The sequence below is a fragment of the Rhamphochromis longiceps genome, linkage group LG6 (genome assembly GCF_057381845.1).
Source record: "Rhamphochromis longiceps isolate RC_006_pf linkage group LG6, R_longiceps_female_GT1.1, whole genome shotgun sequence".
Lineage (NCBI taxonomy): Eukaryota > Metazoa > Chordata > Actinopteri > Cichliformes > Cichlidae > Rhamphochromis > Rhamphochromis longiceps.
This window is the reverse complement of record NC_140562.1, coordinates 23,281,635-23,299,550: the sequence shown is the minus strand read 5'-3', so window position 1 is coordinate 23,299,550 and position 17,916 is coordinate 23,281,635. Positions and strand designations below refer to the sequence as shown.

Sequence of the window (17,916 nt, the reverse complement as noted above, 5' to 3'; positions counted from 1 at the left end):
ATAAATAATTGTTGTTGACCGGACCTGCTCTGAGTATTTGTTGTTTATTCTCAGCCCATCATAAAAGAATCGGGACAGAAATGAAATACATTATCTTACTATGCAGTTCTTTAGTCTTTCCTGTGTTAGGAAGTAACTTCTCACTGGAATACCTGATATCCAGTCATCCTGCTTTATCCACTGAGTTCCTGTAACCTTGTTCAGATTTGTTTTATAACCAGAGAAATCGCCACAGCGCTGTGAAAAAGTATCTTCCCTTTCCTGAGTTTTTCTTCTGTGTGTGTGTGTCTTTTTCTCACACTTACATGTTTCAGATCATCAAATAACTTTTAACAATTCTGTTTTCAAGGATTCAAGGAAGCTTTATTGTCATTCTCATCGCATGTTTACATGAGATGGAACGAAATTACATACCCACAGGTTTTCCACAGGTTTTCCATAAAAACAACAGAATGACAGGTAATAAAATAGTACCAAATAGTAATAAAATAATACAAATAAGTAATAAATAATACAGATAAGTAATAGAATAATACAAATTAAGTAAAGTGCAACAACCTGAGTAACAGTATAAAGTATAGAAGTGTAGGTATAAGTATTTTAGCAGCAAAGTATCTGTAGTGATTACACCACAGTAGCAGTTTCTTGTCCATTATGTATTGAGATGTCTCACAGCTTCTGGAATGAAGCCGTTTCTCAGTCTGGGGGTTTTGCATTTAATGGTGGTTTTGTTTTGAAACAATGATTCCATATAAAAGAAAAGAAAAGCAAAGTTATCCAGCCTACTGTGTAAAAAAGGTTATTGCTCCCTAAAGCTAATAACTGGTTGTGACACCCCTGGCAGCAAGAGCTGCACACAAGCATTTGGCAATGAGGCCTTCACATCTTTATGGATGAATTTTATCCCACTCTTTTTTGCAAAATTGTTTTAATTCAGTCACATTTGACAATTTCAAATCATGAACAGACTTTTTAGGACGTTCCAAAGTGTCTCGGCTTATTTCAAGTCCAGATATTGACTTGGCCACTCCAAACCCTGTTTTGATGAGCCATTCAGAGATGGACTTGCTAGTATGTTTCCAATCATTGCACTGCTGCATAACCTGAGCTCTTGAACGTCAGGGCATAAACTGATGGCCGGTCATGCTTCTTCAGAATTTTTTGGTAGAGAGCAGAATTCATTCATCCATCAAGTCGTGCAGGTCCTGCATCCTGACACAAGGATGGATGAATCCATTGTTTTATATCCAATTCTGACCCTAGCATCCAAATGTTGCACCAGAAATCAAGATTTGTTAGAGCAGGCAATGTTTTTCAATTCAATTCAATTTTATACAGCGCCGAATCACAACAACAGCCACCTCAAGATGATTTATATTGTAAGTTAGACCCTACAATAATACATACAGACAAAATCCCAACAATCATATGACCCCTATGATTAAACACTTTGGCGACAGTGAGAAGGAAAAACTCCCTTTTTAACAGGAAGAAACCTCCAGCAGAACCAGTCTCAGGGAGGGGCGGCCATCTACCGCGACTGGATGGGGTCAGAGAAGGAAGACAGGACAAAGTCATGCTGTGGAAGAGAGCCAGAGATTGTAAAATACTACCCAATCTACTTATTGTTGCCTTCCTATCAGCTGGAGACAGTCTGGCTATTCTCATCTGACCTCAAAACACTTTCACTCAGAGAACCGCTGCTCACTGGGTTACACAGTTTTGTGCAGGAAAATCCCAGCAGACCAGCACTATCTGCAATATTCAGACCACGTTCAGTCACTTGGACTTTATCAGGTTGTTTTCACCATGACTACATATCTAAATGCTTTGAGTTGGTGCCATGTGATTGGATTATTAGACATTTGTATTAACAAGCTAAGTATATCTAATAAAGTGGCCATAATGGCTTTGTTCGCCTTATGGTGATGGATACATCACACCCAGTATTTCCCACCACAAACAACGCTTACCTTTTATAGAGAGGACTACATGTTTTTGTGCACTTAAGTGCAGCCTCACCCAAGGCCACTTCAGAAGAACCTACAGCCATGTTTTTGGACACAGACAAGCCTCGGCAGCAGATCCCAACCCTTCCAACCACTGTACCACCACAGCAGCCAGGCGGACTGGTATCTTTTCATACAAAGACAAGACAAAGGGGATTTCTGAAATTCCAAATTATTTGGTTTTTATTTGAAAGGTGTATAAAGGTAAATCAAACTCAGAGTGCATGTAATGTAATGTAAAAGAATAAAAGCAGCAATTCCCTGATCTGAGTTTTGAACAACAAAGAAAAAAAAAAAAAAAACAGCTTTCAGTGGCTTTCACTTCATTCCCTTTTTGAAGAGGAAAAAAAGTCTGTGAATTTGGAATCATGTGGAATCAGTGAGGTAGAGAAACCCGAAGTTAATGTGCTGATAAAAAACAGGCTAAAATAATTCAGCAAAATGCACAAAAACACACATCATTGATATTATTTCCCAAATTTAACCACTTTTCATAGTTTAAAAAAAAAAAAGAAAGATTGTTGAGGTGACCCAACAAGTGCTAAATCAATGAGTCTAAATGTGCAAATAGATCCCTTTTGTGCAGCGGAGAGTTTTCTTATCGTCACAGTAAATCCTCTTTAACAACTGTGCTGTTTGTAGTCAGACTGGACTGTTGCATTGAGGATGGGGGTGTTGGTGAACTCCACAGTGCACGCTTTAGAGCCGCAGAGAGCCCCTTCAAGCTCCAGGACGGTCACATTGTTTGGTGCAGCTGTACTGAGGATGTTAGCAGGGACAAAAAGTGTCATCTGAGGCCCTCGAGTCGGCCAGTAACGTCCTACATTAAAGCCGTTTATCCAGATCTGTCCCTGAAAAACACAAAATCACAAAGACAAGCTACTTAGCCCATTTTTCATCAAAATTAAATTAAATAATTAACAAAAATTAAAAATATCTTGTGTATCTATCTAGATGTCAAAGGTCTAATACACCACCTGGTCCTAAAAAATTGTACACAATAATTTCATTTACCAGGATGCAACTAAAAATGAATATTCAGTCTGTATACAGTCACATAAACACATGTACTTTGAGGTCAAACTGTCACCTTCTATCCAGCAGACCCTCTAAAACCAAAAATATTAAATGCATAAGAACATTCAGCAGAGAAAAGCAAAACCTGTCTTTTGACAAGTTAGCACCAGTGCGTGCTATAAAACATGTCACATGCCTTTCTCCAACTGCTCAGCTTGATGTAGGTGTCCTGAGGGAGGTCTGGGATGCCGTCGGGTATCACGAAGCTTCCCCCGTAGAAAGCTGGAGGGGAGAGATCAGCTGGCTGAGGTGGATCAAAAAGTGCAGGCTCTTTTTCTCCGAGGAGGCCCTTCATGACTGCTTCATCAATACTGAGACTGTACATGGTCCAGTCGGTGAGAAGGTCCGCCCCCAGGGTCAGATTAGACACCAAGCCCTGTGATAAGAGAAGAGAAGATCTCACGGGACTGTTTTTTTAAACAGCTAACAATAATAATAATAATAATAATAGATAAACAGAAAATAGTTTTGTTTGTGTGTCAATTATTATGTTTTATTATCTGATCTCTGATTGATGAAACTCTGAAGAACCAAAAAAAACCCTACATGAACCTCTGGACAATTTTTACAAAAGTGACCAAATTCCGCATGACCATAGACCTGGGATACTTACACAAACACTAAAATGTCCAAAGGACAAACATCAGCACGACATGTTGTAGCACAGAAACAAACCTTGAAATCGTTGATCTGTTTTCCGTAGTTTACTCGGCCCATGTTCTCCACCAGTATGTCCACCTGACTTCGAGCCTTCCCGGTTACATTGATGCTTAAGACTTTATCCCTTTCAAGAATTCCTACAGCCAGCTTGAGAAGAAATTAAAAAAAATCTGTAAAAAAAATCCAGATTATAGCAGAAATAATCACATTTTCTTGATCAGTGCAAAGCAGTTTTTGGGGAAAAAGTGGAGATTATATCAAGTTTAAAAGCTTAACCTGTTTTGTTTACTAATCTATCTTATTATACTACCTGTAGTTTTAGACTTAAATGAAAATGTAAGAAAGATTAAGAACCACGAGGAGGTAACGGAAATGGCACTTTTAAAATATTATTTTCAAAATAATAATAACAAAAAACCCCACACCAAGTATCACATCTGAAAAAGATTTTAAAGGAAATTTGAGGGAAAACTAAACATCTAGAGCTCCTTTTTCTTTTCTTTTAATTTCAGTTCTTTTGAGATGAAGGAAGAAGAATCCAGATGCAAAAAAAATAAATAAAAAAATAAAACCTACTCAGTGAAAAAGGAGAGAATGATTTAAAGGTCTAATATATATATTAGGGGTGCAACGATATTCGTATCGATATTGAACCGTTCGATACAGTGCTTTCGGTTCGGTACGCATATGTATCGAACAATACAAAATTTTTGATTTATTTTATCAACTTTCCTTCTGACGATGCTGTCTGTGTTGAGCGCTCAGTGAATCTGCGTTCGACTACTCCGCCTAGGCTCGACAGTGCAGCCTAGGCGGAGTAGTCGAACGCAGATTCACTGAGCGCTCAACACAGACAGCATCGTCAGAAGGAAGAGCGCAGGGCATTCAGATCTGGCGTTTGGAATTATTTTGGTTTTCATGTGACGTATGACCCTGAAGGTAAGCGAGTCATGGACTAAAGTAAAACAGTATGTTTGCCATGCAATGCTCAATTACATGGGTGGGAGCTAGTGTGTTAGCGCAGTTAGCTCGTTAACATGTTGGCCATCTAGCCCCATGCACGGGGCGATCGGCGGTAGCTCGTTAACGGAGATTTGCCGTGTTGTGGCGTTAAGGTCATTTCAACGAGATTAACCTGAAAGCACTAGTGGGAACACAACGAATATGACTCGACATTTACGCCGACATCATCCTAGTGCAAAGACAAAAACAACAAGCATGCTACTAACTTTAGCCGAGTCATTTAGACAGCTGTTGGCACATGATTCTCCTTATGTGTTTAATATGCTGCTGAGAATATAGCCCAGAAGAAGCGGATAGTATAGCTTTTATTTTGGAAAGAGCCATTTCTCTGTAATAAACTCTCTTTTCCAAAGATGAGTGATTCCTCAATCAGATACAGGGCTCGCAATATCGCTAGCCCGACGTCCCGGAGCTAGCGATTTTTTCAGTCGGGCTACCAAAATCTATCTCTTCCCTGCCCGTCGGGCTATTGTAGGAAAAATATATGTCAATGCTTTTGCATTCTTTCAGAAATGTAGCTGGATGATACAGCAGAGGATTGGGAGAATGTCATGTGGTCAGATGAAACCAAAGTAGAACTTTTTGGTATAAACTCAACTCGTCGTGTTTGGAGGAAGAAGAACACTGAGTTGCATCCCAAGAACACCATACCTACTGTGAAGCATGGGGGTGGAAACATCATGCTATGGGGCTGTTTTTCTGCCAAGGGGACAGGACGACTGATCCGTGTTAAGGACAGAATGAATGGAGCCATGTATCGTGAGATTTTGAGCCAAAACCTCCTTCCATCAGTGAGAACTTTGAAGATGAAACGAGGCTGGGTCTTCCAACATGACAATGATCCAAAACACACCGCCCGGGCAACAAAGGAGTGGCTCTGTAAGGAGCATTTGAAAGTCCTGGAGTGGCCTAGCCAGTCTCCAGACCTCAACCCCATAGAAAATCTGTGGCGGGAGTTGAAAGTCCGTGTTGCTCGGCGACAGCCCCAAAACATCACTGCTCTCGAGAAGATCTGCATGGAGGAATGGGCCAAAATACCAGCTACTGTGTGTGCAAACCTGGTAAAGACCTATAGTAAACGTTTGACCTCTGTTATTGCCAACAAAGGTTATGTTACAAAGTATTGAGTTGTATTTGTGTTATTGACCAAATACTTATTTTCCACCCTGATTTACGAATAAATTCTTTACAAATCCTACCATGTGGATTCATGGATTTTTTTTTCCACATTCTGTCTCTCACAGTTGAAGTGTACCTCTGGTGCAAATTACTGACCTCTGTCATCATTTTAGGTGGGGGAACTTGCACAATCGGTGGCTGACTAAATACTTTTTTGCCCCACTGTGTGTGTGTGTGTGTGTGTGTGTGTGTGTGTGTGTGTATGTATATATATATATATATATATATATATATAAAATATTTATAAATATATATATATATAAATAAAGTTCAGTTAATAAACTGAACTAATAAAGACGAAATGACTTTATTAGTTCTACCTTAATTGTGGAATATCTCTTTTTTATTTATCCTGCTGTTGTTTGGCAGTAAAGTGTGCCGTCCTTGTCGTGTCATTGTATGCGGTTGTACTTTGTGCTTATTGCAGATCAGTTCTTTTCAGTGTTTCATTTCTGTTTTCATCTTTTGTAACATATCCAGCTGCATCTTTAATGATTTTATTATGATTTTTTTTCTTGTTTTATCCACAGCGGTTACTGCAAAAAAAATTATGGGTTTTGATGCAAAAGACATCGAAGTTTGTTAATGAATAAATAAGTGACTTACTAAACATGAACACAGGAGCCTAATCAAAAAAAACAAGACAACAACTTAATGAAAGCAAAAGTTGTGTAAGTTTAATGATGCATACGTTTGGCTTCCACCGAAATATTTAAGAACAACAGCTAGTCTAAACTTGAACTGACTGAGCGAACTGTGATAAAGTCTGGCTTCATATGAAGAACCACCTCCACCTAACATCTGATACTCACCCCGTCCACTGACACGTATGCTCTGTCATGGACCCCATTCAGTGGAGATGACAGTGGAGTTGGTGTGGTGCAGTCCATGGGCAGGATGGTCCTATAGAGCATAAAACCAAAAGCCTAGAGGAGCATAAGAGACTCGTTAATGACAGTACAAAGTTATTATTGCTGATAAAACGGGAAAAACGGAACAATTACTGGTACCTGATTCAAGTCGATGAAAGTCTGAGGATGGATGCTTCTGACAGGGCCAGAGAGAGACAGTACGTCTAGGGCATCCGACACGGTCTGGAGCTGCAGGTGGCACAAGGTCAAACTTTAATCTTTAATTTTCATCAGTCCATAAGCTTCATTATCCATTTTTTAATAAAGCAATGTGAAAATCATTATTAAAGTGCTAAAAAAGTAGCTGTTTGTCAGAGATTTACAGTTAACAAACAGTCAGGTGAATAAACAACACTGAGACACTCGAGATAGTTAACGTGCTGCACAGGTGAATCTCAGACAGAGCGACACCACGAACTGCAGCATTCGTTTATTTTTATAGGTTACATCGTCAATATGCAAATATAATCACATTTCCTGTTACGCAGGTCCTGATGCTGTCTGTGTGTAAGCTGTGTGTGTGTGTGTGTGTGTGTCACAAAGTGTGTGTGCTAATAATGTCACAGGGTGAGCTTCCTGTTTCTGCAGAGTTGGTACATTGTGTCTGGTGAAATATGTGAACATAAGTATAACATAACATTTGAAGCATAATCCAATAAAACAGTAAAAACTAGGGCTGAACGATTATGGAAAATAATCTAATTGCGATTTTTTGCCCCAATATTGCGATTGCGATGTGATATGCGATTATTTTTTAAGGTATTTGTCTTCTGTATTATTAAACAAAGACAAGCAATACATCATATAGTATGGCCAATACTATATTACATTAATTTTAAACTGTTCTTTCCTGGAAGACAGACCTCTGTTATGATGACATGAGGTGATGCATGAATTGATGACTGACATTTTTATTTAACTTCTTCAATCACAACAGTATATTTGAACATACACAATAGTTTATTTTTAGCTTACAAACATCTGAGCATAAAGTGCTGACAAGGAACCCTGGTGTAAACATTAAAATGAAAGTCAGTACAATGTGCAGATTGCAGAAATATACATAAACAAAATCAGTGGCTTTACCACACTCAGTTTTTCGACATCTGTGAACTACTAGACAGTCATTCAATTAAAAAATAATATTAAATAAATAAAACTAATAAATAAAAAATACACACATCTTACTGATCTCTGCAGTCAGTAACATTACACATAAAGTGCAAACATAATAGCAATTGTATAAACACACACACAAACACGCCTTTAAAGTTTAAAGGCGTGAAATTGGACGGTCTAGCCTTCTGATTAGCGTCACCGCTGTCTCGGTGGAGTTTAATAAACTCGGCCGTCTGCTTCTTGCTATCTAAAATATAACCAGACACTGGTGTAAATTCTCGACTGTCTCATACTTCTGTTTAATAAGTTTTCTGTTTGACGTTTAGTCAGCTGTGTGAAAACCAAGGAGGAACCCACCCGGGGGAGTTTTATTTTATCTAATCTAATAACTTTAATCTCAGCCAAACCGATTTACTCACGAACAAACAAAACACTGAAAAAAGCCCAACAATAACATTTTTAGGTTGTCTAAGTGACTTATATATTACGTTTAACCCGAGCAGCGAAACTCCGCGGTGATCTGAAAATGATGTGCCGGGAGTTGTGCCGTTCTCGGCCGCATCAGTAACCCTCGAGCTCCCGGCTAGCTGTCGAGCTGGTGGGTAGCAGACGCCTCTGAAAACGTCGAAGCACTTTTGCAAATATGGGATATCTTGATAAACCGAGCAGATATTTGATGTTTACACAACTACTTTCTCGCCTGAAAATATGTTAAAAGTTTATTTTGTGACCCAGAAAGATTAGTATGAGTAATTTTAAAACTTAGTAGCGGCCGCCATTGCTGGAAACTGGAGTTTGGCTGGGCCGCGCTATGAATTCTGGGATATGGTAGTAATTTGGACAGCCTTCGGCGCGTCGCTGTGACGTAATCGGTCTACAAATGCGGCCTCAGGAGGATGCAGCCCATGAATTGTATAATATAATCGCAGTATAATCGCAGCCTTTGCGGTTAGAAAATTGCACTTGATCATGTCGCGATATTATCGCAAATGCGATATATCGTTCAGCCCTAGTAAAAACTCTATAACACTGTTTTAATGACTTTATTAAAGGTGATGAGTATCACCCACCTTCTTCATTGTTACGGCACCATACGCATACTTTGGAGTTGTTGGTGGTATCGGCCCTTCTGGTACCTTACTGTACTGTTGGAAAAATGCAAGTTTGTCAAAATGGCTTATACAAGAAAACCATACTCAAAAGAAACAATGAATTACTTATTGTAACTACAGTTAGCGTATGCTAATGAAATGCTGCCACAGTGTTTTATTACCTTCACAGATATTAGACACTGTAAAAGTAGAAGCTTACGCTTGTTCGTACCATTTTGATCACCTCTCGGATGGCAAAATATTTCTCTGTGAGGTCTCCGGCTTCTGTGAGCGGAGCATCGTAGTCATAGCTTGTAGGCTGTGCAGCGTATGGCATATTGGCCCCTGAGGGTATTAAGTGACAGTCAGACAAAAGGCAGTGTTTTGTCAGAAGTCATGTGAAACAATCATCATCTCAGCAGATCAGTTTGTCAAAGTGGACTCACCATTCCAGTATCCAAAGTTGGTTCCTCCTATGAACATGTACCTGTGTGAGGAGGAAGGAAGGTGAGTACCGGTATATAAGCTAAAATATGCACCTGCTGTATTTGCAAATGTAGAGCAATTAGCTAGTATCCAATTATTTTACATAGCAATGTGTATATTCTTACAATAATTTAGCCCATTTCAATCACTGTTTGCCATAGTTGCAAACTCAAGATGGAAATGTTCAAGTGTGGATTTAAGATCAGACTCATTATTAATCACACACTACACAGAGTAATAATGTTTTACAGATCTGCTTCTTTTCACCTGCTCCCTGTAGATGTCACCTAAGAAGCTCATATGCCTCTTTGTTACCGTTATTCACAACTGTGTTGTCAAAGGAGATGTCTTTTTTTTTTTTATTGTAGAAGAAACATTTGGCTGAAACTTTTTGATCACACCACCCTGACACACTGTGGAAATGTAGAATGGTGTATAAACACAAGAGAATGAAAAAGGTAAATGAAGGAGAAATGCAAAGTGCATTATGGGATGGGGTGGTAGATCGGTACCAAAGATTTTTGTCACTTAAGCCTGTTGCAAGGTTGTTGCTAGGAACAGCTAATTTAATGTTTGTGTGGCAGTTGTAAAATTAAAACAATACAATACCAGTGCATAAATCATTTTAGCATCTTGCTAAGTGGCTGCTAAGCAACATGATGCTGCCATAATGTCTGATAGATAAGAACCTTCTATCATTTACCTGTGCACCATGTTTGGCCAATCACTGTATTAGGTGGCAGTTGTAGCAGTGGATTGATCCCTGGAGGCATCACTTCACCAATACATTTCTAGCTTTAGATGATACAGCCCTTCACTGTCTCTAACAATCAGTCTCTGAGATCCATAAACTCACAAGTTGACGTTTGCTCCCATGAGCAGCATCTCGCTGAGGACCTTAGCCACTCGAGTGGGCGACACAACCGAGTGATGTGATCCCCAGTGGTCCAGCCATCCAGTGTAAAATTCAGAGTTCACCTGTGAATTAAAAACAGCACCGTGAGCACCTAAAGAGAAAACGTACCATGCTGTGAGAACATTGTGAGGGCGACCCTTACCAAAGGCCCGTGAGGTTGAACTTGTCTCTGTGCTTTAAAGGCAGCAGTAACATTAGCACCTAGCAAAAGGAAGAGACAATAATAATCATGCATTTGTTTTTGCTACTTCCCTGTGAATGACTAATGAAATGTGACAAGGAGTCAGTGCAGAAAAAAAACAAGAAGTTTTCAGCTTAGAGTGTTCACCTCACTCTGCATTTTACCGTTGACAGATACCTACCCGGCCCAAAATCCACAGTGGCATAGAGGTCTTGTATTGAGCCACACTTGAGGTAGCCCAGCCCAGCCCCATCTGTAGTGAACAGCACCACCTCATCACCCAGGTAAGAGCGGAACAGCTTGGACAGGTGACGCATGTAGTTGTAGTCACAGGCAAAGTAACTGCCGTATTCATTCTCCACCTATCAAACAGGTATGTAATGATGATGTAAAACATAACAACAGCAGCTAAAGCAGGTACAAATCCAAACACCAGGAAAGTCCTGGACTCACCTGAACAGTGATGATCGGACCACCATTCTGATAGAGATACGGCTTTATCATAGGCAGCAACTTCCCCATCCATTTATCCACTGCTGCGATGTAGTCTGGAATACACAAATGACTCTGTTGCGAATTGTGCTGTATATACAATTTCTACTGGTTACATTACCATTTGCTTTTGTTTCTCACCTGAATCTGTAGAGCGCAGTACGATGTCTTTCTTTTTGAGAAGCCAGGCAGGCAGACCACCCTGGTTGGCAGAAATACACAAAAATAGATAACGTGAAATTTTAAATACACCATAAAGTCCAGTGAAACTTAAACAGCAGAAATATAACTTGCAATTCATACTAATATTAAGAAATTTTTGCTAAATGCATGTTTAAAGCTTTGAGGCATGGCATAGCATAGAAACTCAGTTTCTATTCGTTGCTAAAAAAGACAATTACTATGGGGACCACAGAGTATGTATTGCAGTAGAGGTTAATTATGAGGCGTGATGGGTTTCTGGGAATGTTATGATGCTTTGCACCAAAGGTTGGGAAGCTTTGCAATTCGGTTCATCCAGAGGGAAATATAAAATTTTACAGCGGTGTTCCGGGTCCCGAGAGGATCAACTCAACACTTGAAATTTGTTACTTATCCTTTTATCCATCAATTATTCATCAACAGTTTCTGACCAAACATTTAAATAAAAAGAAAATCACTGCTATCTGATTCATAAATTTCTGCAGATTTCAGATGAAGATGATACTAAACTGCACAGTGCTTCTGTTATAACAGCATGACTTTGCAGCCTGGATGATGAACAGGCTTGACTGCCTTCCAGACTTCTCACCATCTAAAAGCATTTAGCTTTAGTAAACCAAAAATACTGCAAAGAAGACCCCCAGGGCTGTTGAGCAGCTAGATCTGATATGAAACAAGAGCAGGACAATAGTCCTCTCCCTAAAGTTGGTCACATCAGTTCCCACATGTTTAGAGACTGTAGTTAAAAGAACAAGGGATGCTACAGAGTGGTAAACATGGCCCATCCACAACCTTTTTGAGGCATATTGATAACCTTCAAATCCAAAATTACCTTTTTTGTGCTCAACTGTGAATAAAAACATCACCAAATCACTGCACTATCCGGTTGTTAAGTCTGACGTCACTAGCAGTGTCTGGGTCTAAACTCCGCTGCAGGTCCATATATCAAACGATCACTATGGCATTACTGAGAGTTGAAAAACTGTCTAAAGTCTTTCATCTTTAATAAAATGATCAGCGTTCTGCTCTACCAGGTGTAACAATTGAGTTTAACATCCAGGCATCCATGAAAACGGAATTTATGACATTTAATGGAGTTAGAAGTTAGCAGGGAGTTAGCTCGCTAGCTTCTATCTAAATACAATATAGCATGTCCTGACTGCGGGGTTTTGGAAACAAATTAAAACGTACAGCTCTGTTATCACTTCCAACATAAATGAAGACAGAAAACTAAACAGCAGTGACGTTTGTAGGGTTACTGAAGTTGGGCTAGCTGGTATATAATGATGTGCTACGTGACCGCTAGCGACACAGCTATGTTAGCATAATATAAACAAGCTAACTTTTTTTCCACTCGATAAAAGTTAACGTGAGTGTTCACGGTGGTCAGGAACAAATGTAATCGCATGGCAGGATGCTGTAAAAGGACCAAACTTCAGCCAGGAGAACAACTGAGATAATCCATCCACAATACGAGGTTAGTCATTCATATACTGCTGCATGGGCTGGGCTGTAGTTACATCCTAAGGTTTTAAAAACTGAGCTTAAATAAATGATTAGTGGTAATAAAAGCCGAGGGAGGTCAACAGTGATCACTGACTGTTTTTTGAGATTAAATAGAAGAAAATACATAACATTAAACATGTTAACAACACAAAAGGCATATTAAACGCAGACTACTTTAGGCCCGGAAGTAGGATTCGTCACGTCATCACTTAACGACCGGATACACGGCGTCCCAGCTTTTTTGGAAACGACTGTGTAGATGACCAGGTAAGAAGCGGTTAAGGCTGATGGTGGGATTAGACTCTCCACATTATTAATAAAAGGCAAGTGCATGTTTTAAGTGTCCTGTAATAGTTTATTATAAAAACACAGTCAACAAACACTTTCACTCACCATGTCCCACTCTGCACATATGTACGGTCCTGGCCGGAGGATGACCAGCAAACCGATGTCCTGCGCCAGCTTAAGGAAATGCTCCAAATCTCTGTCTCCACTGAAGTTGTACAAGCCTGGAAGCGCTTCATGGTAGTTCCAGGGAATGTACCTGCAAAGTGACTGAAACGTCAGTGTCATCCAAACAAACAGGAAACCTGTCAGATGTGTTTGTGCTTTCATTAACATGAAGCTTTAAATCAAATCATACATCCTTAGTTCTATAACTATTTTGTCATGATTGCGCCATAAATTAATTTGGATTCACTAACATGTAATCTATTTACAGTTTAGTTTATAGAGCATCATAGTGCTAAGATTATGTGTTTGTTTGCATCAACAGAGCAAAACTGCCACAGTTATTAACTTATAAGCTGAGTTCATTCGCTTCAGTTTCCACATCAGTTCCACAGATATGTGAAGATTACAGTGAGTGAGAGGAAGTAAGCCTACGTCTGGATGGCGTTCAGGCCTGCCATGTACATCTTGAGCAGCCGATCTTTCCAGTAGACTCTGGGTATCCTGTTATAATGGATACTTCCTGATATGTATTGAAACTTCTCCCCATCTTTACGGAAGCAGTCATGCTGGTAGTCCACAGTGAATGAAGGAGATTCCCCGAGCTGCAGACAGATCACAACACAACAGATTCACATCTGAATCTTTTTTCCCCTTTTTTTTTTCATATTTGTCACACTTAGATGTTTCATATCATTTTACAATTAGACATGGATAACCCAGCCACATACAAAATATTCATTTTAAATGATCATTTAATTTCTTAAGGGAAAAAAGTCATCTAAACCTACCTGGCGCTGTGTGAAAAAAGCTATTGCTCCCTAAACATAACTGGTTGGGCCAATCTTAGCACTAACAGCTATAATCAAGCATTTGCGATACCTGGCAACATCACTGTGGAGGAATTCGGCCCGCTCTCCTTTACAAAATTGTTTTAAATCACACACATTGGAGGATTTTCGAGCATGAACAGCCTGTTTAGGGTTGTGCCAAAGACTCTCAGTCGGACTGAAGTCCAAACTTTGACTTAGCTCAACAAAAGAAACCTTCATTTCTTTTTGTTGAGCCATTCAGAATTACTGGTGTGTTTCAGATCACTGTTCTGCTATGTAACTCCGGTGAGCTCGAGCTTCAGATATTCTCCTTCAGAATTTGCTGGTTGAGAGCAGAATTCATGTTTCTGTCAATTACAGCAAGTTGTTCAGGGTCTGAAGCAGCAAATCAGCCCCGGAACATAACAATAACACCACCATGTTTGACTGCTGGTATTATGTTCTTTTTATGCAGACCTTCCAAAAAGTTCAGATTTTGTGTCATCAATCCACAGAATATTTCCCCCAAAGTCTCGGGGATCATCAACATGGTTTTTCAAATGTGTGCCTTTGTGTTCTATGTGTTGGTGGTTTTCTCCTTGAACTCTCCCATGGATGCCATTTTTGCCCAGTCTCTTTCTTATTTATGGGGCGATCGTGGCTCAAGAGTTGGGAGTTCGCCTTGTAATCGGAAGGTTGTCAGTTCGAGCCCCGGCTTGGACAGTCTCGGTCGTTGTGTCCTTGGGCAAGACACTTCACCCGTTGCTTACTGGTGGTGCTCAGTGGCGCCAGTGTTCGGCAGCCTCGCCTCTGTCAGTGCACCCCAGGGTGGCTGTGTAGCTTGCCATCACCAGTGCGTGAATGTGTGGATGATTGGATGTGTAAAGCACTTTGGGGTCCTTAGGGACTATTAAAGCGCTATACAAATACAGGCCATTTTATTTCTTATTCTTGAATCATGAACTTCACTGAGGAAAGTGAGACCTGCAGTTCATTTGATCTTGTTCTGGGTTCTTCTGCGACCCCCTTCATGAGCTGCTGATGCGAGGCCGTACACTCCTGGGAAAGTTCACCACTGTTCCACGTTTTCTCCTTTTGTGAATAAAGGCTCTCACAGTGCTTCACTGGAGTTTATGTGTTTCTTTAGATTGTCCCATGATGTGTTACTTTTGGAGATTGTCAGACTGGTTCTGTTTAAGTGATTTCTTGAATCAGCAGGCCTGGCAGGCAGTAATCAGGCTTAAGTGTGGCTAATGAGTCTGTGTATATTCATAATTTGAGAACGAAGGACATTAACTTTTTCACATAGTGCCAGGTACATGTGGATAACTTTTGTTTGTTTGTTAAAAAATGAAATGATCAGTTAAAAACTACATTTTGTATTTACTCAGCTTATCTTTGTCTAACATTACAAATGTGTTTAATGATCTGAAACATGTACGTGTGACAAATATGCCAAAATATAAGCAAACCAGGAAGCGCTGTTTCTTAGCACTGTATATTGCAGTGGTCATAATTTAGCAAGTTCGTGTTTTTATGGCACAGGGCTGACATCTCAGGTGATCTCAGGATGTCTCAGTAAAAGATGTCTCATTAAGATCCTGTAGTTATCCCAACATGGTTTTAAATGTTTCAGCTCTGCTAGACATTCCAGTGTAACCTATCGACCATTCATCTTTATAGTCTAAAACTCTGACAAACAACAACCGATACATGAGCCTGACACTACTGATGTTAAAAACCTTTATGATCTCACATCACAGCACCCAATTTCATGTTCGTGTAATGAGGCTGCAGAGTATGCACCAGACAAGTTTAAAACTTTATCTTTAAAAGCGTAGTCTACTCACTGATCGTCCAAAGAGCATCAGCAGAAGCAGCACGCTGCCAGTTTTGAGCACCAACATGATTACGAGTCTTCTCAGGAGTCCTGCTGCTCTGTTTCAGGCTCGGAGCGCATCCAAAGTTACCAAAACATGCAGAATTTATCTGAACACGGTCGGCGACAGACCTTACGTCCCTGGATCTACTGCGCGTGAGTCGTTTCATTTGGGCTCGCGGAAGTGAAATCATGTGATATGCTGGTGGAGTGTGGACGCTTTTACATCAGCAGAGGGCAGTGTTGAGCTTTTTATTCAAAGGGTTTGAAATAATGACAGTCACTGTTTTGAACTATGGGATAGAAGCCTTTTTTTTAAATGTACAATCTGACAGTATAGAGTAAAAATACAATATACAGCAGAAGGAAATATGGGTAAGAGAACGACAATGTATTAAATCCGCAATATTTTTATGTCTGGAAATCATGAGAGAGGTGAGGAACAGATGGTCTGGACCTGTGCGGAGGAGGGACAATGAATATACTGGATGAAGGATGTTGAATAAGGAGCTGCCAGGCAGGAGGAAAAGAGGACGTCCTAGTTTTATTTATTTATTTTTATTATTATTTTTTAAAATATTATTATTATTGTGCCGTATGGTGGCGTATGGACGCTTTTAAGCCAGCAGGTGGCAGTGTTGGGCCTTTTATTTAAGGCACTGAAGACGTTTTTTTTTTTTTTTTTTTTAAATATTCACAATGTAACATTTTACTTTAAAAGGTGTGTCAAGTAAGCTGTTTCATTTGGACTGTGTGTGTGTGTGTGTGTGTGTGTGTGTGTGTGTGTGTGTGTGTGTGTGTGTGTGTGTGTGTGTGTGTGTGTGTGTGTGTGTGTGTCTTTTAGTTACCTGCATTTTTCTCTACTAAGTAAAACCCAAGCAGATGAACCTATGAGGGACACTGTGGGGTGGCCTACAGATACTTGGCCTTGTCCTCGGTGTGAGCAGGGACACTGTGTGAGAAAACTGTTTGGATGTGGTTTAACTAGAGATAAGAATGTGGAGATAAAGACTTTGTGCAAGTTTTTGAGAATTTTGTTAAAAAATAAAAACAGTGGAGGTTCACCTCTGACAGGTGAGATCCCACCCTGAAAAACTTTAGAACAAAGTCAGGCAGTACAGTCACGAGTTCTTGGCCCTAAAGTTTTTACACCAATTGGTCAGGCACAGTCTAATTCTACTTAAAGCTTCGATCTTATCGCAGTTAAAACAAAATATTGAATTCTTTATAAGCAATATAATTATACAGAAGGCTGATGAGCCTATGAGCGGTGGGATGGCCATGTGTGTGGAGGGAAAACAAGTTCAGGTTCCCCTGTGATGGGCAAGATTCCCCTACAAAACAACACCCATGAACACTTGAAAACACTTGGCCTGTTTTCTGCTGTGAGCAGTAACATGTGCAACAGTCTATCTTCTGGGACCTTGCAAAAAAAAATAAAAAATAAAAAGCTTTCAAATTTACAGCAGATAGAAGTGAGAGGGGGCAGAGCTGTGCTATTTAAGAAGGCTTTGGTACGCTTTGACGTGGATTGACTTTATTGATGCCCGGGGCTTGGAGTGGCAACTTCTAATATGCTTTTTTCAGGTGATGCATCCTTATGCTGAAAAATACTGACAGTTAGTGTACCAGAGACTTGGATCAAATACAATTATTAAATTAAATTACAATTACAACAGCAAATTAAATTACAACAAGCAAACCTGTCTCAGTGTTCCTGTCAGTACCTGGTTAATAATCGATTAACATGCCCTTTATGGTTGGATTAGACAGAAAGGAAGCTTTGGGAAGGTCTAAAAAGGTGAAAGGTCAAATCATGTCATAGTTTCCTGTCCTCCAGGTGCAGTTCTGTTGTCTAGCTCTATAAGTTGCATGCATGTTCTTTTCCAGGAGTCGGTGTGGTCGAGGGAAGACTCAAGCAGGC

At 39.9% G+C, this 17,916-nt stretch overlaps 1 protein-coding gene across 1 annotated transcript; it reads right to left on the bottom strand.

The window, feature by feature from the left end:
• Positions 1 to 2,280: 2,280 nt before the first annotated feature.
• On the bottom strand, positions 2,281 to 16,182 carry glb1 (galactosidase, beta 1). Its single transcript, XM_085409786.1, has 16 exons — positions 15,964 to 16,182; positions 13,737 to 13,906; positions 13,245 to 13,395; positions 11,286 to 11,346; positions 11,106 to 11,200; positions 10,834 to 11,014; positions 10,614 to 10,672; positions 10,412 to 10,533; positions 9,516 to 9,556; positions 9,302 to 9,414; positions 9,049 to 9,123; positions 6,959 to 7,048; positions 6,761 to 6,874; positions 3,762 to 3,893; positions 3,223 to 3,462; positions 2,281 to 2,860 (listed from the first exon to the last, which is right to left on the bottom strand). The coding sequence occupies exons 1-16, from the start codon at positions 16,018 to 16,020 to the stop codon at positions 2,630 to 2,632; spliced, it is 1,932 nt and encodes a 643-aa protein (XP_085265912.1). The 5' UTR covers positions 16,021 to 16,182; the 3' UTR covers positions 2,281 to 2,629.
• Positions 16,183 to 17,916: the final 1,734 nt, after the last annotated feature.